Raw genomic sequence first — 19362 nt, 5'->3', positions numbered from 1 at the left:
ATTCCTGTCAAGACCAGGAATACTTGTGTTTTTCCTCAGCAGCTGGTTTATTTTTATCTTAAGGACCTTGTAAATTATGTAACAGATTGCGTTTCCATCTTCGTTAGCTGCTGGTAAGCTTAGGGTCAGATTTGTGTACCCCTATTAGGAGGAATGTAATTTCTCATCTTTGGCCCATGGGAACCTCAGGTTCACTTCTGAGTCCTTTTGATATGACCCAAAGGAGTCTTCATTAGTTTCCTGGATTTCCTTCATTAGTTTCCTGGATACAGTGAAATTTTCTAGGCCCATCTCTCAGAATACACACAAGACCCTACTGCTTGCATTTTACATACCAACGTTATGTCCATCTTTTCCCCCTTTACTCTGATTTCATCACCTGTTATTTTTATCTTATAGACCTCTTTTTAAAAAAGTTTTCTTGTGGAACAAGGAGAGGAATGAATGATCAGTGAACACCACCAGGCTGGGGGTCTAGTTTGTGAATGGTCCAGGCTGTCTCTTTCCCTAGACCTCTCCCCTGACCCTCTCTCTGCAGGACCACTCTACCACCAGAAGTTGGCCAAAGTCAGGAAGGGGAAGCGAACTGAAATCAAGGAGACGTTGGTGCTTTTAGCTTCTCTGGTAAAGATTTGGAAAAAGGAGGGGGAGGTCAAAAGCAAATCCTAAAATATTCTCCCAATTTATTTATGGGTTCCACATGTGGGGAACCCAGGTCCCCATTGACATAGGTAATTGTAGGCAGTTGTTCAAACTCATATCTGAGAAGGGTGTGCTGCAGAGCCCCGTGTCCTCCAACTGGAAGGGGATTCTGTGTAGTCTAGGAGTTCACTCAATGTTTATTTGAAAAACAGAGAACCAGGACTTGCTGGCAAAGCCTCTGAGTTTAGGAGAACTAGTCTCATTATTGTGTGATAAAGGTAACCCCAAAGAAGTCCCACCTTAGATCACTGGTTCTCAAACTTGAGCATGCTTCATAGTCTCCCAGAGGATGCGTGAAAGCTCAGATCCCTGGCCCCACCCCAGGGTTCCTGACCCAGCAGGTCTGGGATGGGACCTGAGAGTCTGCATTCCCTCCCGAGTTCCCAGGTGATGCTGGTCTCAGCACCACTCTTTGAGAACCACTTGCTAAGATGATCAAGTTATCCCTCAGAATAAGGTTTCAGCCTATCCCTTCAGACTTTGCTTAGGGTCTAGGAGATCATCTGTCTATGGTGATGAACATCATCTAGACGTTCTAGAGTATCATCTTAAGGATAGGCCAGCGAGTGAGACATTTAAGAAGAAAAGAGCCAAATCCAGTGTTGATTGGTTGTCTTTAAGCACAGACATAGTTCTGATTAAAAAAAAAAAAAAAAAAAAAAAGTCTAGCTGTTCAGACAGTGCTTGGCCCTTTTATTTGCTCTTGAATATTCAGTTCAGTGCAGGAAGTGTTTCTCACACGGGTGGGATGGTGGGGAAGGTACTGGTCAGAAAGCTTGCGTCAGTGTCCTCAGCTCACCCTCCTGTGGGGAACACGATATCCCGTCTGTTTCGGTGAGAGCAGCATGGACACCTCGGGCTGTTCTTCCCACAGCGACCCCAGGATACATCAAGTTACCCAGGCTTTGCACTTGGGGGTGACTTCCTGATAAATGTTTGTGAAATTCAAAGTTTTCCAGGAACTGAACAAAAGCGGCACTATCTGGTCTTTTCCTCTGGAGCCAGGCCATACCATGTCAACTCCCCAGAGTCCTGTCCCCAGACACGTTCTATAAGGGACTCACATAGCCATAGAATTTTCATGTGCTAATTCTCAGAAACCCTTTCTCTGTTTCACTCAAGATCTCCATGAGCTCAAAGAAACTGTACATCAGTATTTTAAAAAATAATTTGTTTTCTTTCCCAATTACAAAAATAGAACCTGTCTATAAAAGTCTTTCTTTAAAAAGCTAAGAATGAATAAAGCTCTCCAGCAATTATCCACAAGAAACATGCTTACCCTTCAGTTTTTTCTAAGCATTTATAGCTACACATATGTATATAAATTTTAAACCAAATGGGATTACTGTTTGCAGCTGCTTCCCCCCATCGCTTAATTTCTTCCATGTTAGTGCATATAATTATATCAAATCCTTTTTGATGGCTACATGGTTTTCCATTATATGGAAATTTATTATATTTTATTTAGCCAGTCCTATACTGGGTATTCAAGTTTTTCTAATTTTTAAGTTGATGCAACAATGACTATCTTGTTCCTAAGTCTTGGTGTATTTGTACAGTTATTTCAGAGGTGTAGAGAATCCTGGAAGCGGAGCAAGATGACATAAAGAATACAGGTCTCCCCCACTATCCAGAAGTAGAGCATCCCTTGGAAAACTTTCCTAAACCAAAAATGGCAGCAAAGTGAAGAAGCAGTTACTTTTAACTTACATGGAAAAATGTTTGGGCATTCCTGGACCCCCCAAAATAACCTCTCTTAGTCTTCTCTGATACCTTAAGACACATCTGGCTAATGGATGCACAGAATAAATCAAGACAAAGCACAGATGCTCACAGACATAGTTCAGAGCTCTGGCAACTGGGTACTGGGATGTTGAGTGGATTTCCTGGGGAAGGAGCTCAGTGGGGCCACTCTTGCCCCAGTGCTCAGGCCTCGCATTGCCTCCATGAAGGCTCATTGCGAAACAAACGCTGAACGCGATTTTCGCTTTTTGCCTTTCTTCGTAAAAGCAGAAATTCTCTTTGGATTTCTTCCAGTTACCAAAAACTAGGGGCAGATGTAGGTGTTCTGTAAGAGCAAAGTGGTATAACATGAACTTCTGAAAAGTGAGGGATACCTGTATGTGTAACTGTGTGTGCGCATGTGTAGAGAATATGTAAACTGGAGCAGGTATAACATTGCTCTCTATTTAATAGTATATTAAAAATAATAGGCCATGGCCAACTCGGATTCATTACAGAAATACAAGGATAGTTTGATTTAGACAGTCTGTTAAAATAGCACACCGTATCAGTTGATGAAAGGGGAAAAAAAACCATTCAGGCATCTATGTCCTTTGATGCTAGAAGTGCTTTTGATAAAAGTAATAATTCTTGGTTAAAAATCCTTAGAACAGGAGACCCTTAGTTAACACCTTCTCAAAGTAAGGCAGTCTCTGTCTCTTTCCTGAAGTCAGGAAAGTTACGGCTTCACGCTTAGTAATGAAGAGTCGGCAGCATGTTAGTGGAGACAAGAAATAAGGAAAGGTGCCTGTTAGCACTTCCGGAGCCCTGGCTGGTACAGAGAGACAGGAGCCTGAAACGGGGCGTGAGCAGTGGACAGGAGGAGGTGACAACGGACCCTGCTTGCAGATGATAGGACTTCGTGCCCGAAACTAAAAAGCTATTACAAATAAGACGGTTCGGTCAGATGGCTGCTTACATTGTTGAGAATTAATATTCAGTGAGCCCATCCCTCGTGCCAAGAACTTCAAAGCACCTGAAACTGTGCACCCCCTGGGGACAATCTTTTTTGTTCTCTTTCCAAGTCTAAGAAGTGGGACCTCCATTTTACAGGTTAGGAAACGGAGGCCTAGAGAAGTTCAGTCACGTGGCTACAGTCCTGTAGGCAGAAAGTGGCCGGTCGGCACTGCAGTTGCCGTTGCCCGTGGCAGTGGAGTTGTGTGGCCTTGGGCTGGGCCGCCTGCTCCGGGGCCGTGGTTTCCTCACCTCTGGAGGAGATGGCCTCGGGATCCCTGCGTGCGTGTGCACGTGCGCAGACCGGGGCAAGCGTGTGTGCAGGATGTGCATGCTGCCTGGGGCCGTGGCGCGGCCACAGCTGGGGCTTGGTAGGCTCCCTTCCCCCGGCCTCAGCTGTCTGTCCTCCTCATGCTCAGATGTCCGCTGGGGATTCTGGAAAGAAAACAAGGCTTTCCCCGTTTACCTTCTTCTGCCTATTGAATTTACAAATCACCAACTCTCAGAGTGACTCAACTAACAGGGCTGGGTACAAAGGCCCATGTTTAGCCACTGGCTTGAGCACCCTCCTGGAGGCTCGGAGGTAATCCTCAGGGACGTTGTGCTTGACGGCCCCCTCTGCCCTGGGCCAGAGCTGGGCCAGATGGACCAGAGGCCCTGGGAACCCGTAAGTGGTGACTGTGTCTCCAGAGGCTCTCAGCACAGAACAAAACATTTAAACTCTTCTCCTTCTCTGTCGACCCCATGGTAACAAAACCCACGCTGAAGCACACTGAGGCTTGCCTTCTTACCATAAGCTGCTCTCCTCTGGGGCTCCACTGTGCTGATGGTGGCTTCTGTCTCCGTCTCCAGGTACGGAGAGAAGGGGAAAGCCATCCGGATCGAGAAGGTCATCTACACTGGGAAGGAGGGCAAGAGCTCGCGCGGCTGTCCCATCGCCAAGTGGGTGAGTGTCGAGCCCCTGTGGCTAGGGCTGTGCCTCGTTGCCCTCACCACAGGCCAGGCCAGGGGTGTGTAGAGCAAGCAGACACACTTCCTGTCCAGGGGAACCTTGGAGCTGGCACCTGTGCTCGATCAAGGTCATTTTCCCCCAGCCTGAGCTATCTGTCCTCGTTTTGTTTAAACGCCGGCCCCTGGAATCCTGGGCTGGCCTCAGAAATGCTCTAGTCCATATGCTTAGTTCATACTCTCCCCGTGGTTCAGAGACGTGGTTGAGGGAAGGCACAGAGATGTCCTCTCGCTCAAGTCTGGGCCCCACTGTGGACCATTTAACTCCTCTGCCCCTGCACGTGCTACTGGCATTTCCATCTCCTGTCCAGAAGAACTAGGCCTCCAGGCAGGGTCGGAGACAGTCATGCATCTGCGTGACTTCTGAGCTGCTGTTGCCTGTGAGGCAGCCGGAGTGTCTCAGCAGGGGGAACGGCAGTGACAGAGACCCCCACTCCCCCCTCCAACACACACACACACACACAGTTTTCTGACCTTGCCTTTCTAGTCCTCCAGGAGATCTTTAGCATCACTGCAGAATCCGTTCTCGAGAGCAGCCATGGGGTCATCAGGTAGCTGTGAGCTTGGCACCGTGCAAGGTGCCCCTTAAAATTTTGAAGAGGGGTAGTGCTGAGTTGTGTGGTGTTCTTTTCTAGCCATCTCCCTTAGTGCAGTGGACTTCTCTGGTTTGCCTAGACAGCCACCAAATACCCTATCTGTTTTGGTGGTAGAGGTCATCTACAGAGTTCTACCTCCCTGGAAGTTGGTGAAGGGATAGGTGTCCCCTTTCCCTGCCCCCTCCCCCGCCACGGAGAGGCGACCCATAAATGCAAAGAAGGGCAGATTGTTCTTGGTGGCAGCATGGCTACGGGCAAGTGGCAGCATCTAGCTGCCTGTGGTGGAGGATGCTTCCCGTGGTTCTCCCTGCCCACTGGCCCCTCTGGTCTTATGTCTAGAGCCTGGGGTTTCCTTCCCAACCAGGTTCATGTCTTTGTTTACCGCCAGAACCCCTAACCAGTACGTTCATCTACAAGTAGTATGCCTGACAAATTCGGGACGTGACTGGCCAGGATCTTGGGGACAGAGTTGAGGCTCACCATGGGTACCTAGTAAATGCGTGTTGAGGGAAGGATCTAAGAAAGCAGTGGGATGACCCAGGGAGCCTACTGGTAACTGTCAGTGTTAAGGTGGCCTGTACAGGGTATGGAAGTCACCAAGCGTGGGAGTTAAGGGAGTGACCCAGGTCTCATTCCTAAGGCTCAGTATAAATGGAGACATGCCAGAAGCAAACACCACGGACAGCAAAAGTGGGCTTTCGGTTGAACCATGACCCACGGAGATGCTGCTTGGGCCAGCCTGTACTGATGACTGGGGGCAGAAGGCAGGTATTCAAAGGCCCATTGAGGGCACGGTGGAACAGACCTCGTGGGGAAACTCAGGGCTCAAAACTAAGTACCAAGAGTGGGAGCTGCAGGAAGACAGGTTTGGGCTTCTGTTGGGTACAGTGACCAGGGAGTTCCTGCACAGAATCTGAGTGGGCGGTCTGTGGTTCTGTGGTGGCTTATGAGCCATTGGTGTTGCCATGCTCAGGTGTTGGGTGTCCTCCTGCCCTTCTGTGGGCCTTTCACATTTGCATTTTGTGCGTTCAGTCCTGCTGGCTTCCTTCATAGCACGGGTAGGGAGCGGTCCACTTTAGTTGGTTTTCTAATGGTTTTTTTGAGTGTAGCCATAGGCCCGTGGGGGTGTGGCCACAGAGAGCTGTCTGCTTGTGCTTGTCGCGTTTATGTGTTTGCCACTCGGGAAACCGGAAGGATGTGGCCTCGATGTCCACTTGGACTGGTAAAGTGTGTGCTCTGAACACATCACACGTGGGCGCCATGAGCCAGTGGCCTGCCCTGCGCACTGAGCAGACATTGACAGTGGTGCCTCAGAAACTCCGGTGACAGGACTGCTGTCGTGTGTGTGTGTGTGTGTGTGTTTAAGAGTTTTATTTATTTATTTGTCAGAGAAAGAGAGAGAGTGCACGCACACACATGCAGGGGGAGCGGCAGGCAGAGGGAGAAGCAGACTCTCCACAGAGCAGGGAGCCCAATGTGGGGCTTGATCCCAGGACCCCGGGCCATGACCTGAGCCGAAGGTAGACTGAGCCACCAGGTGCCCCTAGGGACTGCTATCTTACCAGTACCTGGGCCATGCACAGCTGCTCACGGTATGGTCGGCTCAGTCTGCGGAGGCCGGGCAGTCAGGCAGCGAGTCCTCTCACGGCATGACTTAGTGACGTGGTCATAGGTTACTTTTCCCAAAAAAAAAAATAAAAAAAAATCAAAAAATAAGGATGTAACCGATGCTTCCCTGGGTTGGCTCAAAGTAGGAACTCGTGGACCAGAGGTGTGTTTTGTTTAGTAGGCAGGGTGCCCCTTAAAATTTTGAAGGAAATTCCGACATCTGCTGCAACATGGATGAACCTCGAGGCTGTTACACTAAGTGAACTAAGCCAGTCCCAAAAGGACAAGTCCCACGTGATTCCACGTGTATGAGGTTCTGCGCATAGTCACAGTCCTCAGAGTGTCAGCGAGTAGAGTGGTTGTTACCACGGGCCAGGGCAGGAGAGAGGGGAGAGAGTGTTACATGGGTACAGAGCTTCTGTTTGAGATGAGAGGACGTCGTGGAGGCAGACAGACTTCTGGTGGCAGCTGCATACTTAGCCACTGAACTTTACACGGAACGACGGCCACCGAGGTCAATTTTATGTCCTGTATGTTTTACCATGTTTTAAAACATTGAATTAGATGCTCACCTCTTTAAAGGGAGAGATTGCATGTAAAGTCTGGATCTCTGTTTTCTTGTTAAAATTGGGAGAAGTGGTTGTACAAGGCTGAAATTCTCCCCAGGCAGTGGCTGATGGAGAGAAGGCCTGGCTTATTTCTTTTGAAGGGGCAAGTGTGTTTTTCACGTGGCCGTGGTCCACACTGCTCCCCAGCTGTCCGGCGGGCCCACTCTCCTTATTTATCCTGCCTGGGTGGCTGCCTCTTTGGACGTCTCCCTGCACTGACATACTCAGGACCGAGTGTGTCTGCAGCCCAGGCATCTCCTGACCCCCAGACCCAGGCTACTGGGGTCTACGAGAACTGGCCACTCTCAGCCCCGGCACATTCCCAGTGAACTCGCCACGAAACAACCCACAACCTACCCACTCTCCCCTGCCACAAAAGTGGAAATCCATTTAAGACTTTCTCCTCTTCCTCAGCCCCTAGAGTCAGATGGTCCCAAAGCCACCTTTCTCCTCAGTGTGTCTGAATGCCTTTCCCGTGTCATTCCCCACTGCCCTAGTTCAGCACTTTATCCACTTTTGCTTGTGTCATGTTTGTTAGTGGTCTCCTTGTCACTCTCCCCTGCCCCCAACCATCTGCTCCCCTTCTAGAGCAGGAAGCTACTTAGGAAAGCCCCCTGTGTAGACTCCTTTGTGGAACCCCCACCTTGAGTCCTCGTCACTCAGAGCCCTTCCCAGTCTGCCCTCCTCCTTGCCTCTTCATAGGCCCTCATCAGCTCCCAGAATTAGTTGGGGCTCTTAGGGGAGATCAGCCACCTCGTCCCCCAGCTCCCAGGCCCTTAGCCGTGCCATATCCTTGTGGGAGCCAGGTCAGAGTTCTGGGAGTGAGTGAGAGTGGGGTGGGGGGAGAGCCTGGCGGAGGAGCCGTGCAGCACGGAGCCCCAGGCCCTTGCTTTTTGTGTTCTTTAAGAGCTTTATTGAGATAACAATTCACATACCATACAATTCATGCATTCAAAGTATACAGCTCACTGGTTTGGGGTATGCTACTAATTTTTAAAAATTGTGTTGAATTATACATAACCTAAAATTGGCCATTTTAACCATTTTTAAGTGCACAATGGTATCAACTACATTCACATTCTTATGCAGCCATCATACTAAACAAAACACATCTCTGCAAATACGCTCGCAGCAAGACGCCGCGCAAGTTCCGCCTTGCAGGGGACAATCCCAAGGCGGTGAGCAGAGCTCCACAGAGCAGTGGGGCCCTCCCGCTCGTCCCCTTCCACCTAATGCCTTTCATAGTCCGGCGGGGAGGGTGGATTAGCACGCGTGAGACTCAGATGTGCGGGAAGTGCAACTTGCTTTTTTTTCTTTTTTAACTGACCTTATCTTGCTGTGAAGTAAGGTGGGTGGGGTGGGGTGTGGGGTGTGGTGTGGAGGGGTGTGGGGAGTGAAAACTTAATGACAGGTACCTCAGACTCTTCCAGCTTTAAAACAGTCTCTCTATGGTAAATGTTCAAATTCCTCCTCAGAATGTGACCTCCTTATGCAGCCATTAGCACACTCTATATTTTCAAAACTTTTAGAACCCAGAAACTCTGTACCCTGTTCTCTGCCCCCAAGCCCCTGACAGCCACCCTCCCACCTGCTGTCTCTGTGAATCTGACTGTTCCAGGCACTCTTTGTAAGCGGGATCTTATACGGTATCTGTTCTTTAGTGTCTGGCTTATTTCACTTAACATGATGTTCTCCGGGTTCATCCACGTTGCCGCATGTGTCCGATGTTCCTTCCTTTTTAAGGTTGACGACTGCTCCGTTGTATGGAGAGGCCACATTTTGTTGATCCGTATCTGTTGATGGACACTTGGGTTGTTTCCACTGTTTGGCTGCTGTGAATAATGATACCCTGAACACAAATGTACAAACCCATGTCCCGGGCCCTGCTCTCAGTCCCCTTGGGTGTATTCCTGGGAGTGGCACTGCCTGGTCATATGGTAATGACATGTTTCGAGAAACTGCCAAAAACTTCCACAGCACCAAAGCCCCTTGCTTTGTAACTAAAATCATACAGATAAGCAGCATTTTCTCGGCAAATATTTTAGGACTATATATAAAAAAAAATCTCAATATATTTTGGCTCACAATTTTCTCTCTCTGTATTTAGTGCTAAGCCCATGCAGCCCATCAATAACTTAGATTTTGTAGTAATTGTTTTTTATTTTGCTCTTAAAAAAATAACATTTGTGTTCATTATTCCCTAATGATAATGGTCTCTGTATGATTGCTGTCGACACTGCCCTAAAGACCTGCGCCCCCTGGTCTGGCCGGCAGAGGTGAGGGGGGTGTGGCGTCCCAGGCAGAGGAGCGTGGGGGCCAGGCTCCGACAGTGAACAGCGCCCACCCTGCCCCGCGTCCCTGCAGGTGATCCGCAGGCACACGCTGGAGGAGAAGCTGCTGTGCCTGGTGCGGCACCGGGCGGGCCACCACTGCCAGAACGCGGTGATTGTCATCCTTATCCTGGCCTGGGAAGGCATCCCCCGCAGCCTCGGAGACACCCTCTACCAAGAGCTCACCGACACCCTCCGGAAGTACGGGAACCCCACCAGCCGGAGATGTGGCCTCAACGATGAGTACGTGGGGGGGGAGGTGGTCCCTGCATGCAAGGGTGGGGGTGGCTGGGCCAGGTGGCCATCAGCAGGGCCTTGGGCAGCAGATGCAGGGGACTTTGCCCCCCCTCAACTGGGGCCTGTCTGTCCCGCAGTCAGGACTGTGATGAAAGCAGCTGCCCCACGATCCTGACCTGGGTTCTTCTGGTGCTGGCGGGAGAGGGTCTCTTGCCTTGGCTCGGCTTCGCTGTTGAACCTCACATGGGCTCTGGGGCTCTAATGATGGAGCAACTGTGAAAAAGTATGTGAGTGTCCCGCAAGTGTAAGGTGTCAGTGGTAGTCATGAAACCTGCCCTTCTAGGGTCTCTTCCCATTTTTTAAATTAAGGTATTTTTACTAAAGAAAAAAAAGTAAAAATTCATCCTTTTAGGTATACGGTTTGAAGAGTTTGGTTTTTTTTTAAGCTTTTATTTAAATTCCAGTTAACACACAGTGTAATAGTTTCAGGTGTACAGGTTTGAAGAGGGACAAATGTTTACAGTCCTGTAGCCACCACCACCACCACCACCATTAAGATATAGAACGGGTCCATCGTTCCCCCCAATTCCCCCGCACCCCTTTAGAAGCAAGTCCTTCCTTCTGCCCTTGGCAACCACCAATCGTGCTTCATGTCCCCATAGGTTTGCCATTCCAAGAATGTTCTATAAACGGAACCAGACCGAGCGTAGCCCTTTGGGTCTAGCTTCCTTCCCTGAGCATTTATCAGTATTTCTGAACTCCACCTGTGCTTGTGGGTAGCTCATTCCTTTTTACTGCTGAGTAGTACGCCACTGCTGGGTGCGTCACCGCTCGTTTATCCATTCCCCAGTTGGGAGGCCTCGGATTGTTTCCAGACTTTATTAGTTGTGGAGTTATAATGTCTGTGTTTGTTTAAAGGCCTGAAGCACCTGGGCCTGAAGGAAGCGGGCGTGTTCAAATATGTCCCTGTGTGTGTCGAATGTGTCAGAAGCTGTCATATTAGAGTTAAGACAAAGGATAAACCTTACTGGGGTTTTGATTAGATTCTTCCCACTTACCTCAAACAACCCATGAGCTTCTCCCAACAACAGATTCTTAGACCTACAGGCTCAGGGGGTGGGAGCTGATTCTCTACCCCAGGACATTTGGGAAAGGAGCTGAAGGCAGGGAAGGATGTGGTCCCAGTCACTGGGAGGCCACGGATACTAGGCCTCGCAGGACCTCCCCCTGGGGAGGGAGGCAGATTTCTGAACAAAAAAATGTGTCTGCATGCCTAACATGTGACGTATGTTGCAGCCGGACCTGCGCTTGCCAAGGCAAAGACCCCAGCACCTGCGGTGCCTCCTTCTCCTTTGGTTGTTCCTGGAGCATGTACTTCAACGGCTGCAAATACGCTCGCAGCAAGACGCCGCGCAAGTTCCGCCTTGCAGGGGACAATCCCAAGGAGGTGAGCAGAGCTCCACAGAGCAGTGGGGCCCTCCCGCTCGTCCCCTTCCACCTAATGCCTTTCATAGTCCGGCGGGGAGGGTGGATTAGCACGCGTGAGACTCAGATGTGCGGGAAGTGCAACTTGCTTTTTTTTCTTTTTTAACTGACCTTATCTTGCTGTGAAGTAAGGTGGGTGGGGTGGGGTGTGGTGTGGAGGGGTGTGGGGGGTGAAAACTTAATGACAGGTACCTCAGACTCTTCCAGCTTTAAAACAGTCTCTCTATGGTAAATGTTCAAATTCCTCCTCAGAATGTGACCTCCTTTATAGGTCATTTCTTCTCTTCAGTCTTCCCAAGACATCTTTCAGGGGCTGGGAGGTTTAGCAGGAAGAGGAGCCTTGAGGCCGTGGGCCATTTTCTGGGGCAAGTTTAGACTTCCCAAAGTGGCCCTCGTCCTGCCTGGCTGCCAGGTGACCTCTTTGTGAGGTTGTCCACCTGTCCGGGCCCTTGCTATCTCCTCCTGGGAGCCTGGCCTGGCTCTTAGGCACTGGCCTGGTGTCCACACAGTATGGCCTCTTGGTAGCCTCCTCGTCAGGTCAGGCTGCCTTCTGCCTTGCCCCTTCCCCTCTGTTGTCCTGCTTGTGAAGGCCATCCTGAGAGGTGGGCTCCCCTCTGAGTTTCAAATGCAGAGAAGGTACAGGCCTGTCTGGGCTCCCCATCATTTCCCCTTCAGCCTCCCCCCGCCTCCTGCCTGAGCTCCTGTGAGGTAGGGTACTGGGTCCTTTTGTGGGGGTCTAGGCAACATCTTGATCCCTGGCTCTGCCTTCCACATCTCCTTAAGCTCCTTGTCCAGAGGGTTTCCCTTTTCCACGGGGCGTGGGGACTCCCCTTGGGCCTATGTTTTTCTACTGTACATATAATAAACTCAGAGTTCTCAGCCCTGCTTTTCAGAAGTAAAAGGAAGCATTTTCAAATGTAGAACACTTTTTCCCTCAAAGCTTGGCTTTTATTTTTTTAAGATTTTATTTATTTATTTATTTACGAATGAGAGAGAGGATGAGCCGGAGTAGGAGAAAGAACGAGAGCAGAGGGAGGAGAAGCAGGCTCCCCGCTGAGCTCGGCTCAGTCCCACAACCCCCAGATCACGACCCAAGCTAAAATCAAGAGTCAGACGCCCAACTGACTGAGCCACCCCGGCACCCCCAAAGCCTGGCTTTTAGACTATTGCACAAGCTAGTCTAATAGTCTGATTTGACACTGGACTTTTATTTATGGTGGCATCTGCCCTCCCCTGGAAGCAGCAAATGCAGCTATTTCAATAAGAGAGGAGCCCCAGGACACCAGGAAGTAAGAATTACCAGGAGTGAAAATGCACTGCTTTAATTTCTCTCACCTACTCGCCCTGTTCCCTCAGCTAGCATTCCCGTGAACTTACGTAGTGCTGAGCACACGGGCCAGTACCTCACAGGTGTGCATCTCAGCCAGGCTCATGACACCCCAGGCTCTGGGCATTACTGCTACTCACTTTACAGAGGAGGCAAATGGCTTGCCCAAGGCCATATGGCAGTAATGGTGAAGTCAGGCCTGGGTTCCCCCAGAGCTCACGAGCCTCACCCTGTGCTGTGCTGGCCTTGGGCCCACTGTGTCGGTGGCAGCCTTTGGACTGCAGCCAGAGATTGGGGGTAGCCGCCCAACTGGACGGACAGCTGAGCCATTGGCCGCGATCTAACATTTCCGCTTCTGTAAGTTTGGTTCTTTTTCTCTTCCGTCGTCTTCCTCTTTTTTCTGTGTAAACTCTTCATGTCTGTGCTCAAGGCCTTCTAGGAGGCCCCTGGCCCCACCCCTGCCAGCCCTACTTGCCACCCCTCGAGGGCCAGGCTGTGGCTACCTGAACCCCTAACCAAATGTCGCTGGGGTGCTGCTCTGTGTGGGGCAGCACTGGCCAGTGGACCTTCTGTGAGCAGGCAGATGTTCTCTGTAAAAACACAGCATGGGAGCCACACAGAACCACCAAGCATTTGAAACATCACTAGGAAAACAGGGGGACTGAATTCTTCATTTTAATTAAGATTCATATAAATTTCGATAGCAGCACATGGCTCGTGACTACCACATACAATGGTGCGGGTCTGGGGAGTTCCCAGCACAGACCTTCACCACCCCTCTCCTCTCCATCTTCCTGTCTCTAACACCGGAAGAAAAAGCCACACGTGTTGCTCCTGCTTTCACATGCCTACCACACCACCTTTCTGCCCTAGGATGCTGAGCACTCAAAACCAACAACCTGTTGTATGGGTTGTGAGCGGCACTGAGCTAGAGCCTGGAAGAGCAGTAGCTGAGCAGTCCAGGTGGCTGGACCTTCAGGCCGAGACTTTTCCTGAGCTTCCATGTCTGCAACTTTAAAACGCACATGGCACCACACCCCTCCCAGAGGAAACTCTGTAAAGACACCTGATGGCACCTTACTTCCTACCTTCCCAGCAGCCCCGCGATGGTTCTAGGATGGAGGTTAGCTTCCAGCGTATAGAGTTTGCCAGGTGGGGATGCTCTGGATACGTGTGACTGCTCTTCTCTCCACAGGAAGAAGTGCTCCGGAAGAGTTTCCAGGACCTGGCCACCGAAGTCGCTCCCCTATACAAGAGGCTGGCCCCCCAGGCCTATCAGAACCAGGTACGGGGTCTTGGGCCTTTCTCTGCCCACATGTCATCCACATCTCTGTCCATGCTCCCTGAAGTCGGGAAGTGGGAGACTGAGTTCCTCCCATCGTGTCCCATATGGGAAAAGCTCAGTTAGAGAGTAATGATGTAGGTCTTGAGTAAGATCCTTTCTTTACACTGAGCTAACTGCATCCCAGGCTGTCTGTCCTCTTTCCCTTGCTTTCATGCCTCTCCCGCCTAGTAATCTCCCACCTCCTCTGGTCTGGCTTCTCCTGGGGAGGCTCGAGTTTCTCTGTCCTGTCGCCCCTGCATCTTCCAGATCAGGTGAGAGGGACTTGAGATAACTGAGAAGGAAGTCATTCCTACAGAGGCTCCAGCCAGAAAGCCTCCCTTCTGCAGCCCATGCGCAAGGCAGCCGTGGTCCTTAACCTCCCCAGTGCAGAATCCAGGCCACTGACCTCAGGTAACACAAGCAGTTGTCCTTGGCCGTCCACACAGGTGACCAATGAGGAAATAGCGATTGACTGCCGCCTGGGGCTGAAGGAAGGGCGGCCCTTCTCGGGGGTCACGGCCTGCATGGACTTCTGTGCCCACGCCCACAAGGACCAGCATAACCTCTACAACGGGTGCACCGTGGTAAGGAACCCTGGGCCTGTCACAGTGCCCCCTGTGGGATGATCCTGGGAGGGGGGACTGGTTTGTGCAGACAGATGGCTCAGAGTAGGGAGGGACCTGGAAACAAGAGTCTCAGATCTCTGGTTTGTGCCCTGCCAGACTGCTCCTGCTCACTTCTCTGAGAAATGCATGGATCGGAATGCTTGAGCCAGGCCGGCCTTGTGTCTGTGTCTCAGGTGGATGCTGCAGAGTGCAGTCTCTTGGACACCTGGAGGCCCTCAGTTACCTAAAGAAGGTTCCAGGTCTCCGTGAACACTTGGATTTAAATCCAAACAATCTCTTGACTCACCCATTGAGCAAATGTTTATTGTGCCCCAGGTGCTGGTCTAGATCTTGGGGAATAAAATGGACCAAGTCCTGTCCAAGTATGTGACACAATTCATGTCTGGTAGCGATGAAGATGGCGTCGGGGAAGGGGGAAAGTGAGAACAGATGCTGTTTGAAATGCCGTGGGCAGAGAGGCCTTTCTGAGAAGGGGCAGCTGAGCTGAGACATGAATGAAGCGAGAGAGTAAAGGATTGTATGTCTGGGGGTGGAGCGCTCCAGGCAGAAGGACCAGCACAGGCAAAGGCTCAGAGGCAGGCAGGGATCAGGTCACAGGGAGCTCAGAAGGCAGGCGAGGCTGTGGGCTGTGCACCAGGTGTGATGGGAAGCCCTGGAGAGCTCCTCAGCCGAGAGTAGTAGGATCTCCTCTATGAAGTCAGAAGCATGCTCTTGCTCCTGCAGATGGAGAATAAGTATGTGGAGGTGGGGGGAGGGGTGGATGGGAGAGAACCGGAGGAGGAGGCCAGCTGGAAGGCTGGGCAACGTCGAGGCTAGAGGTGACAGGGCTGGGGCAGGAGGGAGGGTGGGGAGGGGGGTAATTGGATGACTTGGGGTGACTTTTAAGGTATAGCCAAGGGGGGTTGCTGATGGACAGATACAGGATAGGAGAGGGAAGGACAAGAGAACCACTCAAGTCGTTTTGCTTGAGCGCCAGGGCAAGTGTTGGGGTGATGTGCTGAGCTGTAGACTAGCAGAGAAGGCCAGTTTGGGGGGAAACTGTTTTGAGAGGCCTGCTAGATGTCCAGGTGGACATGCAGAGCAGGCAGGGGAGGGGGGGGTATCTGGAGAGCCTGTAGCTCCCAGTTACAGCCACAAGGCCGGATGCAGTCACCGGAGGAATGAGTACAGTTGGAGAAGAAGGGAGGTTTGGCCTTGAGTGGGGACCCCCTCAAAGGGATGATGCCAGCTCTCTGCTTTGCTTTTTAACTGGGTCCTGGGCAGGCAGGGCTCCCTGAGGGACTGTGGAAGAGGCAGAGGCCCTGGTGATTCATTTGAAAGGGGGCTCCCAGAGTCTGGGTGTAGCTCAGGCCTGACACAGGGATTGATGGCCCAGCCCTGAGATTTTATTTCTCTGCCTTGTCCTCCTTCCTTATGTCCAAGGCTCGAAGCAAGATGGGGCAGGCGCCTGTCCACACTGCACTGTGAGGGTTTCTAGCTGAAACAGAGAGAAAGGGCAGGAACTCCAGGATTTAGGAGCAGGTCAGGGAAGGAGGAGGAGACACGGGAGGTAGGAGCACAGTGTGGTTATTCCAGTCCCAGAGCTTGTAGAGTTTGGAGTGAAAAACAAGCTTTTTTCAAAATGAACAGTATTTTTTCTAATTAAAAAACTGTTCAGAAAGTAAAGAATATAAGGAAGTATAAAGTAAAAATTGCGTGAAATCTCATAGACATAACGAGCGTTCACACTGGGATGACTGTCCTTTCAGGCCCCGATTGTGTGTGTGTGCGTACAGCTGCATGGGTTTTACACAGACGCGGTCACATTATGTGTATGTGCCGCTCTGTGCCCCGCCTTTCTCAAGACTACATGACGGACAGCTTCTGCGTCCCCGCACGTAGACCTGCTTGAGCATGTGGTCAGGCTGCATGGATGGCTCTGCCGTCGTTTGTCCCCCTCTGTATGGACAGTGTGTCCAGCCTCCCCCTCCAGAAACCAGAGGGAGGGTCCAGCCTGATCACATCTTGGTGCAGTGGTGGAATAATCCCCTTGAGACCCCAGGGTAGGGACATTGAGAGGCTCAGGGTGCTGCTTACTTGCAACATAGGGCATTCTCAATTTCTTGAGTCTTCGCCTGCCTGAGTGGCAAACATATCATCTCACTGCAATTTGTTTCTTTTATTATGAGAGAGGTTGAACATCTTTTTCTATATTTCTTACCCATTTAAATTTTATCTTTGTGACTATCCTTTATGTCCTTAAAAAAAAAAAAAAGGATAACCACGTCTGTTGACGTTGGTAAGTTATCTGTGTTAGGGAGAGAAACACCGCTTCTGTCATCTCTCATTCTTTGCTGTTTTGTTTATCACATTGGGTTTTAGGGAATGATTGGAAGCAGGGCTGTGGTCAGTCCAACCCAGCAGGTATGTGGGGGTCTGGTCAGAGCAGATGAAGTCTGAAGAGCCGCACATACGCTGGGAAGAAACATACTTGGTAGAGCATGACACCAAAGGAGAAGCTATAGAGGGGAAGATAAATACAGCCGACTTCATAAAAAAGAACTGTTTCTGTTCAATAATAAAACTCCACGATCAAAACTGAAAGCCCAGTCCAAACTGGAAAACAGTATTTATAACAAGTGACAAAGGGAATAACCTTCACATACAAAGATTGTTTTATATGAATGATTAAAATGAACAGTCCAGTATAAAAATGGGCAAAAGGCATAAAAGTCACGAAAAAAGGAAGACAGAGAGTGGTATTAAAATATACCCCGGCTTTGTTTTCCTCGAGTCTGATAAGACAGACATGAGAGTCGAGAGGACAGAAGCTTGTCCTCAGCCTTCAGAAGCACACGCTGGGCCACGCAGAAGCACTGGCATTGGTCAGAAGGCAGGGTGGAGAAGGGAGAGTATGGCCCAGAGCTTTTATTGGAGATTCTGTGGGAAGGAGTGGGCAAGGCAAAGTAGAAAGCTGAGTAAGCTGAGGATTGGAGAGTTTGGATAGTTTCTGGGGGCTCTGGGCCATAGGGATGGCCCGCAGTTGTCTTCCCTGGCCCCGGGTGATACAGGGCAGTGGGAATATTGGCTCAGTGTGCAAGAGTTTGGTAAAAGAGAGTTGGCTGTGTGGGCTCTTGATTGGTTGGTTCGTATATCAGAGTGCACCCAAAGGAGGTCATTTGCTATCTCTAGGCATTAGCTAGTCTTTGGGGAAGGACAGCCCCTCCAGGGTCAAGGTCCTGAATGCCAAAACATCAAGAACACAGAAAATAAAATATAGTCAACACAAGAGTGAAGAGTAAACTTGAGAGAAAAAAAAAATCAAACCTCATTAGTAATCAGAGAAATGCAGACCAACAATGAGATACATTTCGATAATAAGCAAAATGTTTTTCAGAAGCGAATGGCAAAATTATAAGCAAAAATGTAGGAAAATGGAAACTCCCCTTGTCACTATGAGTGAAACACTGAGGAGAATCCTTTTGGAGGGCAGTTTGGCAACATGTAGCCCTTTACTTCACAGAGTTTCTTCTAAGGAATTATGTATCTTAGAAAATTTAGCTGAAAGTATAAAAGTATTGTTTATGATAGGAAAAAATTGGAAACAAGTTTTAATGGTGATGACGGTTTAAAAGAATACATTGATACAGTAGAATAATATGATGCAAGTTTTTAAATCACATTGGGGGAGAATAATGCATAAGAAAATACTGATACTGTGTTTAAAAATAAGTTATTATAAAGTTGCATGCATAATGTCCTATTTCATTATCAAAAAGTGAGTTTGGGTATGTGTGTATGCAAATATGATCAACGTGTTTATAGTGATTATTTCTGGATGGTGGGATTATGGAGATAATTATTATTTCCTTTGTGCTGGCCTAAATTTTCTACAAGCAGCACATGTAGTTTTTAATACAAGGTATTTTAAGAGCAAAAGGAGGCTGTGTGTTCAGGGCATGGAGGATAAGGGTGTGGGGTCTGAGGTTCGGTGAGGTGATGAGGCGTAATGACAAGAATGCCCCGCTGGAGGGCAGAGCACGGCTGCCAGTCCTGACTGGGCCCCCTCCCAGCCCCCGGAGGGTGGCAGGAGACAAAGTGAATGGATGGCCTCCGAAAGCAGTAGAGCAGATTCTAAATGCTGATGATACTGTTACTCTGTGAACCAGGGGGAACGTGCTTTTAGACACTCTAGAAAGAGTGGCTGGCTGGTGTTGGGACTGTGTGCGGAAGGGGGGAGGTCTTGTCTGTGGATGTTCAGCCCCTTGCCCCCAGCGCTCGGCGCCCCCAACCCCATTCACCTTCCCTCTCTCTGCTTGGGGCAGGTCTGCACCCTGACCAAGGAAGACAATCGCTGCGTGGGCAAGATTCCCGAGGACGAGCAGCTGCATGTGCTCCCCCTGTACAAGATGGCCAACACAGACGAGTTTGGCAGTGAGGAGAACCAGAACGCCAAGGTGGGCAGCGGGGCCATCCAGGTGCTCACAGCCTTCCCCCGCGAGGTCCGGCGCCTGCCCGAGCCTGCCAAGTCATGCCGTCAGCGGCAGCTGGAAGCCAGAAAGGCGGCGGCGGAGAAGAAGAAGATTCAGAAGGAGAAGCTGAGCACTCCCGAGAAGATCAAACAGGAGGCCCTCGAGCTGGCCGGTGTCACCACTGACCCAGGTGTGTGGGGAGAGGGTGCCTGCCAGACGTGGCACTGTCGGGGTGGGGGGGGTGTGGCCCTGGACAGCTCCCTCCCTGCCCCTTTTCCTGCCTGGAGATGGAACTCCAGACCAGAGTCCTGGGGCCTCTCTCAG

General features: G+C 50.3%; 1 protein-coding gene across 1 annotated transcript in view; it reads left to right on the top strand.

Annotated features, from left to right (window-relative positions):
- The window catches only part of TET3 (tet methylcytosine dioxygenase 3), a 99063-nt gene that overhangs the window by 71550 nt on the left and 8151 nt on the right, over positions 1–19362 (top strand). Inside the window, 6 exon segments of the mRNA XM_027622535.2 lie at positions 4291–4384; positions 9623–9831; positions 11122–11272; positions 13833–13922; positions 14408–14545; positions 18892–19228. Coding sequence (XP_027478336.2) covers positions 4291–4384; positions 9623–9831; positions 11122–11272; positions 13833–13922; positions 14408–14545; positions 18892–19228 — 1019 coding nt within the window.

Source organism: Zalophus californianus, chromosome 8 (assembly GCF_009762305.2).
Source record: "Zalophus californianus isolate mZalCal1 chromosome 8, mZalCal1.pri.v2, whole genome shotgun sequence".
Classification (NCBI taxonomy): domain Eukaryota; kingdom Metazoa; phylum Chordata; class Mammalia; order Carnivora; family Otariidae; genus Zalophus; species Zalophus californianus.
The sequence above is the reverse complement of the archived record's forward strand: the minus strand, read 5'-3'. Positions and strand labels throughout refer to the sequence as shown.